This window comes from Canis lupus, chromosome 1 (assembly GCF_003254725.2).
Source record: "Canis lupus dingo isolate Sandy chromosome 1, ASM325472v2, whole genome shotgun sequence".
Lineage (NCBI taxonomy): Eukaryota > Metazoa > Chordata > Mammalia > Carnivora > Canidae > Canis > Canis lupus.
This window is the reverse complement of record NC_064243.1, coordinates 48,561,208-48,581,554: the sequence shown is the minus strand read 5'-3', so window position 1 is coordinate 48,581,554 and position 20,347 is coordinate 48,561,208. Positions and strand designations below refer to the sequence as shown.

At 40.3% G+C, this 20,347-nt stretch overlaps 1 protein-coding gene across 1 annotated transcript in view; it reads right to left on the bottom strand.

The window, feature by feature from the left end:
- Nucleotides 1-20,347, bottom strand: part of FNDC1 (fibronectin type III domain containing 1) — a 100,887-nt gene that overhangs the window by 16,369 nt on the left and 64,171 nt on the right. The window contains exons 13-17 of the mRNA XM_025422664.3: nucleotides 18,189-18,300; nucleotides 16,831-17,250; nucleotides 5,535-5,603; nucleotides 3,595-3,738; nucleotides 1,291-1,521 (exon numbers count right to left, since the gene is read on the bottom strand). Of these exons, the coding sequence (XP_025278449.3) occupies nucleotides 1,291-1,521; nucleotides 3,595-3,738; nucleotides 5,535-5,603; nucleotides 16,831-17,250; nucleotides 18,189-18,300 (976 nt within the window). The remainder of the gene's footprint in view (nucleotides 1-1,290; nucleotides 1,522-3,594; nucleotides 3,739-5,534; nucleotides 5,604-16,830; nucleotides 17,251-18,188; nucleotides 18,301-20,347) is intronic.

Here is a 20,347-nt window from a genome sequence, read left to right as displayed (position 1 = left end):
AGCAAAAAAGAAAGAGGAGTTGAGACCAAGCCTTGAGAAGTTCCAACATTTAATGTTGGGGCAAAGCAGACAAGCCTGGGAGAGAGACTCAGAGGTTGAGAGAATAAGGTCACAGGTCGAGGAGGAGGAGGAGGTCAACAGCATTGAATGCATCTAAGATGCAAGCTACTTTACTGAGCAACCTGTGACTGCTGATTACTTTCGCAAGAGCAATTTTGGTGACATAAAGAGAATGGATTGGAGTCACGCAGCTAACCAACGGCACACCGGAACTAGAAGCAGGTGTCCTGGGCCCTAAAGCCCTTTCCACACTGTTCCCCAGAGGAATTCATTCTTCTCTTTCTGAAACAAATACTGTGTGAGAACTTGTGAAGAGCTGCGGCTCTCTGCACAGGATTTCCTCCTCTGATGATGACAGTGATGTCAAGCCATGTGTGCTTATAGTGGTGCGGTACGTTACAACGGCTGGTGCTCATTTCATTTACTGATAAAGAACTCCCATTATTTCCTCCTTTAGCCTTTTGGGGTATGTTGCTTTTCCTGCGCATTGCAGGGCTGTCATGTGCTGAAATGTTCTATGGTAATCAATTTAGCAGCAGCTGGCATGGCTTTAAATTGGGAATGTCCAAGTCCCTGTAAATACCTCATCCACATTATCTATGCTAGGGGCATGAGTACCTGTGATTAGGGCCCTGAGGTTTAGTTTCAGATTAGGTGTAGGATATATGATACCAAATTTTCCAGGGAGCTTTGGACAGCTTGGGACTCACATTAATAAGAACACGTGGTTCCAAAACATACCCTCTATAGGGTAATACAGGAATCCCATCTGAATTAAGTCCAGAGACAGTCTTGGTCCCAGGGTTGACTCTTATACGAAGCTGGTGCACATTATGAGGTCTTTCATCACCTGTGCTGCAGGATCTGACCTTACAAGTGGCTATGTGGACTCCCTGACCATGTGTGGGATTATAGAACGTTAGAGATACAATCATATTTTGTAAGGAAGAAACCAAAGTCCAGAGAGATGAAGTAGCTAGTTCAAGGTCATACAAACCAATCTGGGACTGAGATTCAGAACTTCTGACTTCCACCCAGTACTCTTTATACTACTTCACAAGGCTTCCCTTGTGGCCTATATTTCATCCTTTTAGAAGGAGGCATTTGCATTCATCCAGCCAGCCAGCCAGCCAGCCAGCCATCTACTTATCCATCATCTATTCATCCCTTATATTCTTGATTTTCCACCTATAGATCAATGGGAACTCTGAGCATCTGCCTTGGACACACCTGTTACCACATCTCCTGGGGTGGCTTTGTCCCAGTCCACAATGACAAAGGAGTGGCAGCCTTCCACAGCGACCACAGTGATGTTGCGAGGGGGATGCTGAGGAGCAAGGTCACTCTTCCTCATGTCATTTGGAATGATTTCATCCAGGCTATCCACTTGAAAGTGATCCAGAGCATCCGTCAGAGAACATGGGGCTGATGGGTCTTTACTTAGGTATGTCACATAAGGAGCTGGAAAAGAAGAGAGATACCCAACTGTATTGTTGGAAGTTTTCTCCAGAGGCAGAATCATAATGTCTGGTCCATGGAGCAGATCCACCATTCAGTCTTTCCATGCTAGACGGAGGCTCCAAGTGCCATCAGCCCTGATGCTAAACTCAGAAACACATCCTTAGCTCTCCTTATTTGATCCACACGTTTACATCTTCCAATGTAGTAGTTTGTAAAGATCCTGTCAACTCATCAGCATCAATGACTATGTGTTCAAAGTAACTCTGAAAGACCCCCAAACTATAATTCAATGTAGTATAAGTCTGCAGCATTCTGCCTTTTGTATGCCCAGACATTTGGGAAGGTATGTGTTGGGTCCAACTAAGACTTACCTAGAGCTCTCTTGGCACCATTCACTCCCTAGACTGTCTTGGAACAAAATATACAAACAAACAAACAAAAACCTTGATCAGGATATATAGCTTCTAGCCTTCCATCCTGGGTGGCCTTCCCTAGAGCTTCAGGGATACCCATAACCATCTGGAATATTTGCACAAGGCCAGGTCTGATCAGCCTTTATAACATTACTGCTAAATACAATAAAGTTATTCATATTTATGGACAGGTTCAAGGTTTTCTACACACATTATCTCATTGGATACAATTTCTACACTCTATCCCTGGAAATAAAGCAGGACATGGACTGATATCCCATGTTTCAGCTGAGCCTACTGATGCTGAGAGGGCCCACGAAGTTAGGGTCAAAAAGGAGACTACATCCAGCCCACATCTCCTTATTATATACCCTCTTACATATAAGAAATGTCAAGGAATGGGAGCTGGGGCTTCATACATGCAAGACTCTCAAGTGCTTTTAAGTAACAATTTCTAGTACTTTCTAAATGTTCCATTGCATCTTTTGGTACAGATTCTCATTCTTGGTGGCCACTGGGGCTAAAAGCAATTTTTAGATCTTCTATTTTCCAATAATTTGCATGCAATCAGGTCTTGAGAGCCTGTCAATGGATCTAATCAGGAGGTTCTGGGGTTTAGATGAAACCACTAAAATCTTCTGTGCTACAGACATAGGACCAGCCAGACAAAAGTAAGCCTTCTGGTCTTCGGTAGAGTTCTGTGGAACAGCAAATGATAGCGCTGAAAGCATTTTCATTTCTGTCCTGGAGCCACAGAGAGGAAGACCAGAACATCCAGTGAATTCAGCCAGGCTGCTTAATGCCATGGGCCAGCATTAGCGCTTGCCTCAGGAATGCTACCTCACATTAATATTCTTGTTCTTCAAGCACATGAAATTTAGACACTCAATACTACATCTTGGCTGGCAAGAGCAGTTCTCTGCTTATGGCAGAACATTTGTTTTGGAAACAGAAAAGTGTGATATTGGTTTAAGCTGTTGCCTGTCTCCACTTGGTAATATTTTTTTCCACTTAGTAGTGTATTAATCTAACTGTCTCGTTAGTGAAGTTCATTAAGGGCATGGGAAAAGAAGACTCCCGAAGGGAGTGAAGCACAGTTTAGTGAAATAGAGTTTTCTCTCAAAATTGTTTTATAACTGAGAAAGAAGAGTAAACTTCTAGATCCCAAGTCCCCGAGGCTAATGAAAATTACAGAAACAGAAGAAAACCAGCTTTGGCTCTGTGGCACCGTAAGAAGTATCAGTAGCTCAATTCAGTAAGCTGCTCATCTTTTAGGAAGAACTTAACAATGTATAGGCAAGGCTTGGACACCCCAGCTTGGGGAAAGTTACTGGAACAAAAATAGTCATGTGTTCTGGTCCTGAGGATGTTTACGAGTGTTCCTTCCCCTTGGTCTATACGAGGCAGCCTCTCAAAGCTCAACTCTGTTGGATACCAAACATTTTCCTGTATAATCCCCTCCCTTGACTCCTGCAGAAAGCAAGCTTATGTGCCTTCAAGCAGGACTGACTCACTGAGTCACCCCAAATGGAAACTTCACTCTGGGAAAGCTTCTGCTCCAAATGCGCTGCCTCAGCCAGGCCAAGAAATTAGTTATGCTCTTCCTCAAAGAAAAAAAGTTAAAAATCCATGTTTCTCTGATTAAGGAAGTTCTATTTACCAACAAATCGTTTCTTTCCAGCCAGATCGAACTCTTCTCCAGGAAAGGAGCTGATGGAGCCTTCCACCGGGATGACCTCGGGCACCGCAGCCGTGGTGGAGGGTCTCGTGGTGGTCGGTGGCCTGGAGGTCTCAAACTCATAATCTGAAATGATATGAAGGCTTTGCATTTGGGCCCTTCCAGAAAAGGAGCACCATGAACAGCCAAGAGATACCATCTCAACATTCAACTCAAAACTAAAGCGCACACACATACACCCCAAAAGAAATGCTGTGCCTGAACATAATCTGTTCCTAATGAAACAATATTCTTCCCACTCAGTCCCCTCAGAAAAGCAGCTGTAGATAAAAGAAAGGAAGAGGAAAAGGAAACACGTATGAGCAGAAAAATGAGGTTTTACAGTTAGAGCTGGAACCTTAGCATTCAACCGGTGTAGCATGCTCCTGTTCCTGGCCCCTGGCCATTCTCCGCCTACATAATTTTCTCTTTCAGAGCCATAAAAGATTCACATCAGAAAATAAACTTGATTTTTAAAAAATTTACCTTCTGCCTATGGGCCTCTTTGCTGGGGAGGGGGTGAGATGAATTCTATTTTAAAAACTAATCCTTTAATGTTTAAAAAAGAAAACTCTGCTCCCTTTCAACTGCTCAAGATAATAAGAAAGTAAGAAACAAGCACAGTATTTTCAAAGGTGCTAAGAAACTTTTTTCTTCTGACATCTGTTGTTTTTAAGTTAGTTTTTTTCTTAAACTGTGAGATGAGGGGCACCTGGGTGGCTCAGTGGTTGAGCATCTGTCTTTGGCTCAGATCTTGATCCTGGGGTCCTGGGATTGAGTCCTGCATCAGGCTCCCTGCAGGGAGCCTGCTTCTCCCTCCACCTAAGTCTCTGCTTCTCTCTGTGTGTCTTTCATGAATGAATAAATAAAATCTTTAAAAAAAACAACTGTGAGATGAAACCACTAATTCAAACTTCACTATGACTGCATCAAAGGTGACATTATTCTCACATTGGTGGTTTGATGGCACTGGAGCCACATATATCAGCAGACAAGGAAGAACCAAAGTGAGAATATCCTGAGTGTCAAAGGCCAGCCTTACAGTGGGGACAAGATGCCCAAGCAAAAACTGCAGACACAACTTATAAAACACACAGAACCGCCACAGAGTCATGAATAGAATAACTGCACTGGTTACATTTACTGAATGGCTGCTCCAGATTCTACCCAAGGCAATTTGCATTCTTAATCTTATAAGCTTACCCCTACTTGAAAAAATTCTGTGATAAAAAAAAATCAACATTTCCATAGCATTACTTTTTTTTTTTTTTTTTTTTTTTGAGAGAGAGAGAGAGAGAGAAAGTGACAGAGCATGGGCATGCTCACAAGCCAGGGGAGGGGGGGAGAGGAAGAGGCAAAGGGAAAGAGAGAATCTCAAGCAGGCTCCACACCCAGCACAGAGCCCAGCGGAGGGCTCCATCTCATGACCCTGAGATCATGACCTTACCCAAATCAAGAGTCAAATGCATAATCAACTAAGGCACCCCAGCACCCTCAGAGCACTGCATTTTTAAAAAGAAAAAATCTAATTAGAAAAGGAGAAAAAAGAGAACAATGAAAGGAGCCAAGAGAGAAAGCAGAGTGATGGGTTCAACCAGTGACAGTAGAAGTTCACAAATGGCGGTGGAAGTGGAGGTCCAGACAAGCAACCCGGGAATTCCAGGGTAGGGAGAGAATGAGAGCTGCAGTATGGGGGCCACATTCACATATGAAGCCCACTGTTTTTCTTTGGATCAAATATGAACGGGGATGGTAACTTATAAGCTGGGTTATAGCTACCTTCCCTGAGTATTGCCATGCAGCCCAAGTTCTGAAGGAAACTCCAAAAATTGAGATCCACTTAGTAATCAAAATGAGAGAAACTGTGTAAAATCAGTTCATACCTTCGTCATAGATAACGTACGCCTCTTCTGTGGGCATTGCAGTGTCAGTCTCCAATCCGGAGAAATCATCTAGTGAACAAAGAGGGGTGAAAGGCTTCTTCTCAGTGGCTGGGAATTGTGCCTGGGGCACAGTGTTCAACCCCTACCATCCTTCCACAGGGGTCAGCTGCCAGGCCAGGGCCACCCAGCTTTCTCAGAAGGAAGACTTCCTCTCCTGTACTCTCAGAGAAGGTGCTCAGAACACCACCTGGGCATCAGAGGAAAGCCACCTCTCTCAGCAGCCCACTCCCCAGTATAGAGTGCCTTCTGACCTCCCCTCCACACACCGTGTCCACCCACCCACCTGCCCAGGCAGCTCTCAGGAGGCTGGCTCAGCAGGTCACAGGCCTGAGAATAGGCATTCTCAGAAAGCAGGAGAGTGGGAACTGCTGCCCAGGGTGGGGATAAAAATCCTTCAACCTGTGAGCTCCCTCGTTCATCACCCCTTCATCCTCTCTATGCACTCAATCTTGCCACAATCACATGTTCTGGAAGCAAGATGATTTTCTGCCTCTCCTACATTCTACCTTCGGGCAAATCACACCAATGTAAGTTCCCTATGATTCACTGCTTGCCTTCTAACCCCCCACCCTTTCTGGTAGGAAGCCCACAGCCCAGGGCCTATGAGATGCCCTGACACCTGCTTCACTATTGAGATGGTGACCCTCGGTGTGTTCTGATGGGGCCAAAGGATGTCAGCAGGACAGAGATTGTAAATTACCATCTACCCTTCAGGGCTCAGACCTGTCATTTCAAGAACTATTAAGACATAATCTTTCCTTAGGTCATTCCAATGTCAATATTCTTGGATCCAAGAGGAATTACTTCTGGGTTGTTTCAAATCAGACAGTTTTCAAGTTCACACCACCCAGTTTGGGGCTATCTTGCCTTTGTTTCCTTGGATGCCATTTTCTTTTCCTTGTCAATTTAACTTTTAAGAACATAATCTTGTTTTTCTTCATTCTTGGTTCACATTTGTTTCTTTTCATTATTATTTTTAGCCAAATCAAAAAGGAATAATTGAATAAATGAATACTTTTTACATCCCAGAGTGAAAAAGAAAAGGGAAAATGATAACATTTCCTTGCTGGATTCTCTCTGTTGAGTATAATTCCTGAGGTGCTGGAATACTGGAGTATGCACAGCAGGCCACAGAAATAATGCCTTTTACCTGCAAACTGGGATTGCCTCTTCAGAGAGTGTCGGTTAGGTCTTCTGGCAAAAGTAAACATCCTACTGAGAGATTTAGTGCTCTTTTTTTCCCTTAAGCTCAAAGTCAGGCATAATTTTCCTAAAATAGCACCATCTTAGCTCCAAGTAAAAGTAACTTCCAGATGTAAGAAAGTGTATTTTTTTAAAAATTGGCCATAAGAATTTGTCCCACCTGATTGCCATTTCGAAGCATTTGGAACTACATAAAACTAGATGCTTTCTACATCAACTCAGCGTCAATGTCAAAAGCTTCCACTTCTTCACATAAAAGAGCCACAGATGGCAGCCACCAACATGGTAGTATGGTTCATTCTCTTGAGCAGTGTATCCAAATGGTCATGAAAAAGAATGAGTGTAAGATGTCACCAAATATTTAGGGCTTAGCTCAAGAGATATTTAACAAAACTATTTAAAAAATTCTGAGTAGAAGTTTAGAGAAAAGGTAAAAGCCATTTGAAAACCAAGGATATCTGTAAACTGTACAGTTGGTCCAGTTCCACTGAATTTTCAATTATTCCCCTTGTATTTTCTGTCTTGAGAGTGAGCTGTAGATGGGTAGAATGGTTTTCCATAATGACTGATATTTTTCTGACACATGTTCCAAGATCATGTTACAAATTATTGAAGATGTTCAGCTGGCTCAAGCATGCATGATAATCCACTGTAGAAATGGAACCTGAAAAAAAAAATCACTGACTTTTACTTCTCAATTAGAAAAATGGAGAATGCCTATAGCTTCAGATATTGCTTAGATACCTGAAGATAAGTAATTAGGTATCATGAAGAATATGAGATGAAGTAGAAAACACTGTCTCTACTGCAAGAAGTTTATTATCTAATGGGGAAGTCAGATCAAGCAAAAAGGAGGTGTGTGTGTGTGTATGTATGAAGAGAGGGAAGTGTAAAATCAACAACTGAAAACAAGCATATAATTTACATCTGTGCTTCCAGGAATATACATAAACATATGGCATCCATAACAAATGAGGAAGTACATAAATACTGCTTGAATTCCTGGAATGACTGAATGACACCAGGTTATTCCTAGAATGTTATTTTAAAGTAGTGCTTTAAAGGAAAAGGGGTGCATGATTTAACCAGAGGAGTCAAGACTTTGATATTTGAAAAGATTATTTTAAAATTGGAGGGCTAGAAACAAAAATTTTGGACTTTGCCAGGGGAATGTAATAACAAATGGGTGACTAGGTGGGGGGTGTGGAGTAGGGGGTCTTAAACGGCAGGTATTCATTCAGTGATCACTAATGCAGGTGCTAGAACATAAGCACTATGACAATGAACATTTCAGGCTACTAGCCTGCAAAGTGCCATGGCCAAAATGTTGCTCACTAAATGCTGGCTATGTATGCCTGGAGCTCCAGCACTAATGGACTGCACTAATACAACAAAAGAGAAAGTGCATAAGGAAAACACAAACTTGAAAGCACAGTTAAGAGGCATGGAGACAGGATACAGGTAGTTCTGCAGTTCATGTGTGAGGGGGAGTCTTGGGACTGTCCCTCAGCTGACATCAGAGCCTCTTAATCTCTTTGCTTTTGGTATCATTACAGGAATTACAAAATAAATATCAAGGCCACTACGAGGTGTTTGACCAAGAAATGACAAACTCCACCGTATTTCATAGATAATGCACAGGATTTTCCAGAGTAATTGTGACGGCTTTTCATATTATAAGCCATCTTTAGAAGCTAATTCCCACTGAAGATGCCTGCTCCTTTGCTTCTATCCAACATTGGCCCTGACAAGTTTCATCCCAATGATGAATGAAGCAGGGACTCTGTGTGGTAGCCCCAGGCAAGTGGAGGCTGGTGGAAGGAAGCCCAAGAAAGAATAACAATTTGAGTATTGGGCCAAAAGGGCCAGCCTAGAGATGGAGAGAATAATGCAAATGTAAGAAGTATGATGAAGGGGAGCAGATGATGGCAGAGTAGGAGGACCCCTAAGCTCCCCTTGTCCCATGAATACAACTAGATAACTATCAAATCATTCTAAATACCCCAGAAATCAACTTGAAGACTGACAGAAAAAAACTTCACAACTAAAGGGAGAGAAGAGGCCACACTGAAGAAGGTAAGAAGTGTATAGATTCAGCTTGGAAGAGAAACAGATCATGGCTACTGTGGTGGAGAGGGAGCCACCGTCACAGAGAAGGGCAAGAGACATACTAGCATGCATGGGAAAAATGAACCCCCATAGCAACTGGCTTAGAAACTGAGAAGGGCCAAATTTTGTGACTTCTAGCAACCAGTGGAGCTTAAAGCCTAGAGTTTTAAAGGTCAGTGGGTTTGGCTCTGGGAGAGCCCAGAGGACATTGAAGCTGCCCTTGAAGAAAAGAATGAGCAAACAGCCATGGATATACAGCGTGGAAATAATGATCTGGAGAACACCTGGAGCACATAATGAAGAGGTTATTTACTCATCTCGGAGTGAGTCCCAGAGAGTCAGCACTCACAGAGAGACCACTCCAGGAACAAAGGAACTGTCAGGCATTATTTCCCTCCCCTGCCTATCCACATAAGCACAAGGCCACCTACAGGAAGCAGCTCACAGACACTAGCTACCAGACTTGCTTACACCAAGCCCCACCCCCCAAACTCTGGAAGAACTGCCCTTCTGAGTCACAGATGCCTCATTCCCAGCATGACAGGCCCCCTCCACTAGAAGACCAGCCCAAACTGCCGCCAGCACCTCATCTTCTGACCCAGGAGTTTTGCAGCGCCTCAGTTCTGGCAGTGGTGGTGACAGGTCTCATTTCACAAGCAGACCAGGACATACCTGGTCGAAACTTGCCAAATTCAGACTAGGGACCAAACACTACCTACAACAGACAAAGAGAGCTTATGTAGATGGCTGGCCTGAAGGACAAAGTGGCCAGGACACAATAGCAGTAGAGCACATACAGCCCATATTGGAGATACTCTTAGAAGTACCAGGCCCTGATGAATAGGGGATACTGCTCTGCAGGGCACTAAAGGACCTCTTCTTCATAAAGCCATTATCTTCGAGAGCAGGAGACATAGCTGACTTTCCTAATACACAGAAATAGGCAGAGAGACTTAGACAAAATGAGAAGACAGAAGAATGTGTCCCAAATGAAAGAATAGAACAAGGCCACAGCCAGAGATCTAAACAAAACAGATATAAGTAACATGCTTGATGGAGTATTTAAGGCAGTGATCATAAGGATACTCATCAGACTTGAGAAAAGAGTGGAAGACATCAGTGATACCATTAACAGGGAGATAAGAAATAACATAGCAGAGATAAAAGGCTCAATAAATGAAATGAGAAACATGCCTGATGGAAGGAGTGGCAGGCTGGAGGAAGCATTGGGATGAGTTAATAACCTAGAAGACAGAATAATGGAAAGTAATCAAGCTGAACAAAAGAGGGGAAAAAAGAATTATGCAAAGTGAGAATAAACAGGGAACTCAGTGGCTCCATCAAATGTAATAATATTTGTATTACAGGGGTCCCAGAAGAAAAGAGGTAAAAGGGGGCAGAGAATTTATTTGAAGAAATAATAGCTAAAAACTTCCCTAATCTGAGGAAGGAAACAGAAATCCAGATCCAAGAGGCACAGAGACCCTTCCTCTGCCAAAAACCAACAAAAGCAGATCTACACTTAAACATATTGTAATTAAAGTGGCAAAATTTAGTGATAAAGAAAAACTATTAAAAACAGCAGGGAAAAGAAGACAGTTACATGGAAAGGAAATCTGATAAGGCTATCAGCAGATTTTTCAGCAGAAACTTTCCAAGCCAGAAAAGAGTGGCATGATATACTCAAAGTGTTGAGTGGGAAAAACCTGCAGCCAAGAATACTGTATCCAGTGAGGCTATCATTCAGAATAGAAGAGATAAAGAGTTTCCTAGACAAACAAAAACGAAAAGAGTTCATAACCACTAAACCAGCACTGCAAGAAATATTAAAGGGACCTCTTTGAGTGGAAAGGAATGACAGTATGAAGGTAGGAAACACAAAAGCAGTAAAAAGGAATAATTCTGTAAAAAATAAGCCAGGGAACTCACAAAATAAAATATGTAAAATATGACGCCATATATCTAAAACATGGAGGGGAGAGGAGTACAGAATGGGTTCAAACTTAAATGACCAGCAACTTAACATAGACTGCTACATGCAGATGATGTTATATATAAACCTAATGGTAACCACAAATCAAAAACCCCTAATAAATATGCAAAGAATAAAGAGAAAGAAATCCAAATATATTACTAAAGAAACCCAGTAAACATCGAAGAAAGACAAGAAAGGATCAGAGAAAATCTTCAGAAACAATCACAAAACAAGTAATAAAATGGCAATAAACATATAGCTATCAATAATTACTTTGAATGGAAAGGGACCAAATGCTTCAATCAAAAGACAAATGATGACAGAATGGATAAAAACAAGATCCATCTAAATGCTGCCTACAAGAGGCTTATTTTAGACCTAAAGACACCCGCAGATTGAAAGTTAAGGGATGGAGAAACATTTATCATGCAAATGGATATCAAAAGAAAGCCAGAATAGCAAAATTTAAATCAGATAATATAGACTTTAAAACAAAGACTATGATAAGAGACAAAGAAGGGCACTACAAATAATAAAAGGCACAATCCAATAAGAGGATACGTTAATTGTAAATATTTATGCACTCAACATAGGAGCACCTAAATGCATAAAACAGTTAGAAACAAACACAAAGGAACTACTCAATAATAATAAAATAATAGTAAAGGACTTTTTTTTTTTTTTAAGTAAAGGACTTTAACATCCCACTTACATCAATGGCCAGATCCTCTTAACAGAAAATCAATAAGGAAACAATGGCTTGGAATGACACTAGACCAGATGCGTTTAACAAATACATATTTAGAACATCCCACCTTAAGACAACAGAATACATATTATTTTCAAGTGCACATGGAATATTCTCCAAAACAGATCATATATTAGGCCATAAAATCAGCCTCAACAAATTAAAAAAAATTGAAATCATACCACACATTTTTTTCTGACCACAATATATGAAACTAGAAGTCCACTAGAAAGACCACAAATACATGGAGGTTAAATAACATGCTACTAAACAATGAATGGACCAACCAGGAAATAAAAGAAGAAATTTAGAAAGTACATAGAAACAAATGAAAATGAAGCATATATACACACAAAAAGAAAACACAACAGTTCAAAATCTTTGGGATGCACCCAAAGCTGTTCAGAGAGGGAAGTTTATAGCAATACAGGCCTACCTCAAGAAGCATAAAAAAAAAAAAAGTTTCAAATAAACTTATACCTAAGTGAGCTAGAAAAAAAGAAGAACAAACAAGACATAAAACTATTAGGATAAAGGAAATAATAAAGATTAAACAGAAACAAAAATAATAAAACAGATCAATGAAACCAGGAACTGGTTCTTTCAAAAGATCAACAAAATCGATAAACTTTTACCCAGATTCATAAAAAAAAGGGAGAAAGAGGACTCAAATAAATAAAATCAGACACAAAAGAGGAGGAATAATAACAAATGGTACAAAAATACAAAGGATTATAAGGGAATATTATAAAAAACTTTATGCTAACAAATTGGACAACCTAGAAGAAATGAGTAAATTCCTGGAAACATATAACTTCCCAAAACTGATTCAGAAAGAAATAGAAAATTTGAACAGACAATTACCAGCAAGGACATTAAATAAGTAATCAGAAAATTCCCAACAAACAAAAGTCCAGAACCAGATGGCTTCACAGGCAAATTCTACCAAACATTTACAAAATAGTTAACACCTATTCTCTCAAACTATTCCAAAAAATGAAAGAGGAAGGAAAACTTCTAAATGCATTCTATGAGGCCAGCATTATTCTGATATCAAAACCAGATAAAGACAGCACAAAAACAAAAAGAACTACAGGCCAATATCTCTGATGCAAAAATAGATGCAAAAATCCTCAACAAGATATTAGTAAACTGAATCCAATGATACATCTTTTAAAAAATCACTCACCATGATCAAGTGGAATTTATGCCTGGGCTGCAAGGGTGGTTCAATATTTGTAAATCCATCAACATGATATATCACATCAGCAAAAGAAAGGATATGGGCAGCCCTGGTGGCTCAGCGGTTTAGCGCCACCTTCAGCCCATGTGATCCTGGAGACCCTGGATGGAGTCCCACTTCAGGCTCCTGTATGGAGCCTGCTTCTCCCTCTGCCTGTGTCTCTGCCTCTCTCTCTCTCTCTCTCTCTCTCTCTCTCTGTGTGTGTGTGTGTGTGTGTGTGTCTCTCATGAATAAATAAATAAAATCTTTTAAAAAATAAAATAAAAATAAAATGTGTATGGAACTACAAAATACCCTGAATAGCTAAAGCAATCTTGAAAAAGAAAAGCAAGGCTGGAGACAACAGTATTCTGGACTTCAGAGTTGTCTTAATCAAAACAGTATGGTACTGGCACAAAATAGATACATAGATCAATAGAACAGAATAGGAAATCCAGAAATAAGCCCACAATCATATGGTCAATTAATCTTTGACAAAGCAGGAAAAACTATCCAATGGGAAAAAGACAGTTTCTTCAACAAATGGTGTTGAGAAAACTGGACAGCAACATGCAAAAGAATAAAACTGGACCACTTTCTTACACCACACACAAAAAGTAAATTCAAATGGATAAATGACCTAAATTTGAGATCTGAAAGCATAAATATCCTAGGAAAGAACATAGATAATAATTTCTCTGACATTGGTCATAGTAACTTTTTTTCTAGAAACGTCCCCTGAGGTAAGGGAAACCAAAGCAAACATAAACTACTGGGACTACATCAAAATAAAAAGCTTCTGCACAGCAAAGGAAACAATCAACAAAACTAAAAGGCAACCTATGGAATGGGAGAAGATATTAGCAAATGACATATCTGATAAAGGGTTAGTACCTAAGATATATAAAGAACTTCTACAACTCAACACCAAAAGAAATCCAATCAAGAGATGGGCAGAAGACATGAACAGACATTTCTCCAAAGAAGACATCCAGATGGCTAGCAGACCCATGAAAAGATGCTCATGATCACTTATCATCAAGGAAATGCAAATCAAAACCACAATGAGATATCACCCCACACCTGTCAGAATGGCTAAAATAAAAAACACAAGAAACACAGGATGTGGCCAGGATGTGGAGAAAAAGGAACCCTCGTGTACTGTTGGTGGGAATGCAAGCTGGTTAAAAATAGAAGGACTCTACAATCCTGCAATTGCAATGCTGGGTACAATCCTGCAATTGCAATACTGGGTATCTACCCAAAGAATACAAAACTAATTCAAAGGGATGCATGCACCATTTATGTTTACAGCAGCATTATTTACAATAGCCTGGTACCCTGCTGGTGGGAATGTATAATGGTGCAGCCACTAAGGAAAACAGGTTAGCTGTTCCTCCCAAAGTTAAACACAGAGTTACCATTGGACACAGAAACTCTCTTACCAAGTATATGCCCCCAGATAATTGAAAATGGTGTTTTAAAAAATTGTACACACTTCTCATAGCAGCATTATTATTACAGCCAAAAGGGGAAAACAACCCAAATGTCCAATCAATAAATGGATAACCAATAAATGGATAAAATGTACTTTACCCACACAACAGAATATTAATCAGCAGTAAAAAGAATAATGTACAGATCTGTTTTACAACATGGATGAAACTTGAATACAAATCAGGCTAAGTGAAAGAAGCCAGACATCTTGTAGGATTCCATTTATATGAAATGTCCAGAATAGACAAACCCATAGAGACAGAAAGTGGATTCGTGGTTTCCCAGGCATTAGGAGGAGGAGGGAATGAGGAACAGCAGCTGATGGACATGGGGCTTCTTTTAGGGTGATGAAATTGTTCAAGAATTTGATGGTGGTGATGGCTGCACAACTCAGTGAAAATACTAAAAACCACTAAACTGTACACTTCAGAAGGGCGAACTTTATGGTATGTGAATTAAATCTCAAAACTATAATTTAAAAATTTTAAAATAACTATGATTAGAATTAATACAAGAAAGAAAATAAATTTGTTAATGGAGCAGCGTAAATAAAAAAGGGAGATCAGCCATATGGAATATTTTTTAAAATAATAATTATCGTACATCATAACATTATATAAAGATTATATGTTCCTCTCCGTGAATTTACTTTTTTCCCAAGACTTTGTATTGATTTGTACTCATTTTGAAAATGCTGCCTAGAGGCAAATTAATAATTAACATTTGGCTACTAATTGGGCCTGGGCTCGGGAAGTGAAAGGATGACATAAGTGAAGTGAAAAACATAACCATATATCATGATTTCCCCCTCAAAAAAAAAGAAGAAACAAAAATACCGATAAAAACATGGACTTTCATGCCAAATAAAAGTCCAAAAATCCGAAGTAAATGAAAAGAAGATGCCATAAGCCCTCCATAAATATAGACCAAAGAAAATGCAAAATATTCATAATGGTTATAATTCAATCCAAATCCAATATAGTTACTCTTCTGTTTGCAATTATTAAATAAATAATTGTTCCAATTATACTTAGATTTAAAAAAAAAAAAAAAACAACACATCAATGTATGTAGAAGTAAAACGTCAAGGGAAGCACATAATATTTTCATACCAGAAATCCAAAGGTAAATTCCAATTCGTGCTCACTGGAGAAAATGATAGTGTGCGAATCTTCTTCACGATGGCCCTCCTATCAGCATGTTTCCTTGTCCTTTGGTGTCAATTTTTAGATGTGTCCAATGTTCCTGTGTATTTGGGGCTTTTCTGTGAGAAGACTGACTTCAAACAGAATTCCCATTTTGAATACAGCATTCAAGTTCAAGCTTATTACAGTCAACAGGGCTGCGTAAAGAATTCTGGGCGTGCAAAATGATTCCTGAAACGAAGCACCTTCACTCTGTATCAGCTTAAAAAGACGTAAGTTTCACAGCCTACATTGTGATTCATTTCAACCTAAGGGAAAGAAGGTGAATTTGTCTCCTCCGAGCCTGACATAGATGCAAGATGACCTCTTCCAAAGCAGCCTGAACAGAGACTAAGCCTAAAAGATGATGACTTTGCAGCTCCACGATGACCCGGCCAAAGTGTCCTTGCTTCCATTCTTCAGGGGGTACTGGCCATTTTCAGCAGGAAGACCCGGCGGGGGCAGAGGACAGTCCTGACTGGGTGCCCCACAGCAAAGGAAATAGCACAGTCCTACCCTGCTGCCCCCAGAGGCCACCTATGCAAGGATTAGCATTTTGCAAAGGGAGAACTGATGGAGAAAGTGTTCAGCTGGCAAATGCACTTAGAACATTCTACTTTTCTTGGAACTCACAAGGAGCTTATTCAATGATCTGAACAGGGACACCTGGGTGGTTGGCTCAGTGGCTGACCATCTGCCTTTGGCTCAGGTCATGATCCCAGGGTCCCGGGATCAAGTCCCACTTTGGGCTCCCCGCAGGGAGCCTGCTTTTCCCTCTGCCTATGCCTCTGCCTCTCTCTCTGTGTCTCTCATGAATAAATAAATTTTAAAAAATGATCTGAACAATCCAACAGTAAGAAATCATTAACCTTGTTTAAATCTAATCACAGAATCTTCTTTTAAAATAAAATGACATGTTGAAATCTACAAATGTCTAGTAATGCACACTTGGGGAAACGCTAGTGTATACTCGTAATGTTTCACATTTTAGCTAAATTTTTGACGTGGGTTATGATAAGGGTTGCCAGATAAAACACAGGATGACCACTTACATCTGAATTTTAAATGAACAGCAGATAATTTTTCATATTAAGTATGTCCCCTGTCATACTTTTATTTGCTAAATCTGACCACCCTGGTTGTGACACAGGACCCCTGAACGAAGCTTGGGTGACTAGAAACGCCTCTAGTTGCCATCCTACTGTGCCCCCTCCTTACTCCTCCTGGAGCCTTTGGGACCTTACTCTGAAATGCTATATGCTAGTTGCTCAGGCCACCATGACAATGAAGGCTGTTACCTTCTTCAGGGTAGCACTCTGGGAGCCCACTGGAGCCCGTTATGAGGTTGCCATCTTCATCATGCCGTTCTAGGGTCCCAGGGGGACAAGTGGGAGTGGGGGTGGTGGGTTCAGGGGTGGTGGTGGTGGTGGTGGTGGTGGTGGTGGTTGTCTGTGTAGTGGTTCGAATGGTGGTTGTTGGGCGCGTAGTGGTGGTCGTGCGGCGGGTGGTAGCAGTCGTTGGCCTCGGGGTCGTCGTGGTAGGTCGTGTGGTTGTGATGGGGGCACGGGTGGTTGTTTTGACAACCTCCAAGCCCACTAGAGGCTTCCCTCCAAGACTCAGAATAGGCTTATCCTGGGCACTGGCCAGGGGTTTGCCGTGCCGCCCCTGCCCAAAGAGGGGCAGGCCATCAGGGCTCACCACAGGGGTCCCTCCCAGATCTGAAACAAAATCAGACAAAAGCTATCTTTGGAAATCATCCAGAGAAAGTAAAAACCAACTGCAAAGCATCTTCTCAAAGTTTATGGCTTCTTAGATTTGAATCAGTAAAAAGCAAAGGAAATACTAAAAGCATATCCAGCAAGGGTAGCAGTATCTGCTGCGATCCAGAAATTTCTGGCCTTAGTATATTGTCCCTTACTCTGTATTACCTTAGATACTGTGTGAATATTTCATCAATATGCCCATTACCCTGAAACAGCTCTTAGTCTCTAGTCCGGAAAGTAATTCTTTCCTCCTCTTGACTCCTACAACTAAGGAGGAAGAGTGTTACATTGTACTCAGGGTGGCAAACTTAATCTGTCAAGGGCCAGAGAAGATAGAGGGCCAGATATTTTAAATTTCATGTCTCAGCCTCTCAATTCTGCCATTATAGGGGAAAAAAAGCATAGAGAATATACAAACAAATGAGTGTTTCTGTGTTCCAATACAACTTGGAATATGGATACAGAAATGTGAATTTCATAGAATTTTCACGTTACAAATATTATTATTCTTTGATTTTTTTTTTTTTTTTTTTTGCAATCATTTGAAAGTGCAAAAACTATTTTGAGCTCACAGACAGTACAAAAACAGGCAGCAGACAGGGTTTGGCCTTCATGCTGTCATTTGCTGACTCCTACTGCTCTACCCTGTCCTATCTCAAGAAGGAAGTCAAGCATCACCTTTTCTGGAGGGTGGAGTCTGTAGGGTGAGGTCTGTAGAAAGAGTAGAACTATAGCTGTATCAGGGAAAATGCTAAGCTCATCCCCTTTGGGGTACTCCTTTCCATCTGGCTAAAAGTAACTGGATCAAGGGCCCCCATTAAAAGTGAGCAGGGGGTTGTTATTCCACAGCTAATTCAGAACACTTTTGTTGCCCTAAAACCATCCTCACTTACCCACAATAGTGCGACCGTCTCCTCCTAGTTTAATCCGAAGAGGATTTCCTTGTGAATCCTGGAGGTACCTTCCTTCTGCATTCAATACTAACCCACGATCGAGATCCACGACCTAAACCCATGACACAGATTACAGAATATTCTGAGCGTGAATCCACCTACACAAACATAGGCACGAAGCTTCCACAGAAGGAAACCATAACAGGAGTAAGAAACATTATTTTTGCCCACATCATTCACAAGGTTTAATAAGAACAAAGTGCAAAAGGGTCCCCTTTCATATGATAATTGCTTAGAGAATATATAAAGAATATATAAATTGAATATATAAATTGAGAATATATAAATTGTCTTAAGTTTCTCAAATAATGCAAAAGATGTTGAAAATACTGCTCTCATTTAGTATGCTGTGTGTAATGCTGAAAAGCAGCAAATAACTAAGTGGTCATCAGTGGAGGGAACGGATTAAATAAAATATGGCTCATCCATACAGTGGAATACTAGGGGCCAATGAGAAGGATTTGGAAATTCTGCATATATTGACATCCACTGCTATGGACTCATATTACGGACTGACCATTTTGCAGAATAAAAATATAATCAGGGTTGCTTGGGTGGCTCAATCAATTAAGCCTATGACTCTTGGTTTTAGCTCAGGTCATGATCTCGGCATCATGAGATCGAGCCCCATTTGGGCTCTGCACTCAGCACGGAGTCTACTTAGGGTTCTCTCTCTCTCTGAACTCTCTCTCTCAAATAAATAAATAAATAAAATCTTTAAAAATATTTTTTCATTTGTGTATATAACATATATTCATTTGTGTACGTAAGCTTAAAACTGCAAAGAAAAATAATCTAGATGGACATATCCCAAACTGTTAGCAGTGGTTCTCTCTGGGGAGTGGTTTGGGGTGTTTATTAGCTTAGAAATAATATTTTCCCTATATTTCTGAATTGTTTCAACTTCTTGACATGAACATGTATTGCTAGTGTATTAAAAACATGAAATGTTTCTGTCTGGCTGTTCATGTTGAAAACTGAAGTTGCTATAACAAAGACAATTTAATTTGTCATTAAATTGCCCAATACAGAATGCAGGCAAAAATTCCATATTCTAAGGAATTATAAAACTTTTGGGGTGGGGGAGAGAAGCTATTATTATCCCTGTTAGGGATAAGCTCATGCTCTACACTGGTGGTGTAATGAAAATTGCTTACAATGACATTTTGCTTTAATATACATTCTTCCTTTGTAAATTCCTGTTCCTTTGAGAAATGACAAAAATGTATCTTTTTATCAGTGACTAAAAATTTCCTGAAGTCTCTCAGTATGTCTTCCTAAAACTTACTGCCATAAACGGGAAGTTTTGACTGGGAATCCCTAGTCGTGATTCTCTGAAGAAATATTTTAAATCTGGTGAACATTTTAGTTGTTCTGCCCATTACCCTCTAACCTGCTAAAACAAACAAACAAACAAACCCTAAACAGCCCCAGGAAGTGAAAGTCATTTAGCTTAAACTATATAGAACACTAGCAGCTTTTTTTCAGCCAAACAACAATTGTTGGAAATTTTCAAAAGGTGATCTGATAAAAACTGCCCATTTGATCCAGGGTTTTCTGGTTTGTTCATTTGCTTTTACCCTGCTTTCTTTTACAAAGGATTTGGGACAATTTACAGAAAAATGTGTATACACATTTGGCACCGCCTGCAGCCAGGGCGTGATTCTGGGGGCCCGGGATCGAGTCCCACATCGGGCTCCCTGCATGGTGCCTGCTTCTCCCTCTGCCTGTGTCTCTGCCTCTCTCTCTCTAGCTGTGTCTCTATGAATAAATAAATAAAATCTTTAAAAAAATATTTTAAAAAATGTGTATATTAGTTAATCAAATAATAAAAAAATAAAATAAAATGAAAGCTATCAAAGGTGGAGGAAAAGAAGTCCATTTGAGAGGCTAAGCATTGGGGCCCATGTAATTGCTGTGGGGTTGGAACATACATTTGTGTGATCTTCCTAACCAGTCAAAGCAAACAAGAAATAAAGGCCCACTTATCTTATTAGCTATGAGAAGAAAGCAAACCAATTACTCAGGAGAATAAAATAAAAGATCTTTCTGAGTACTGGAAGAAACAATATACAAGTATATTAATGTATGAGTGGTTA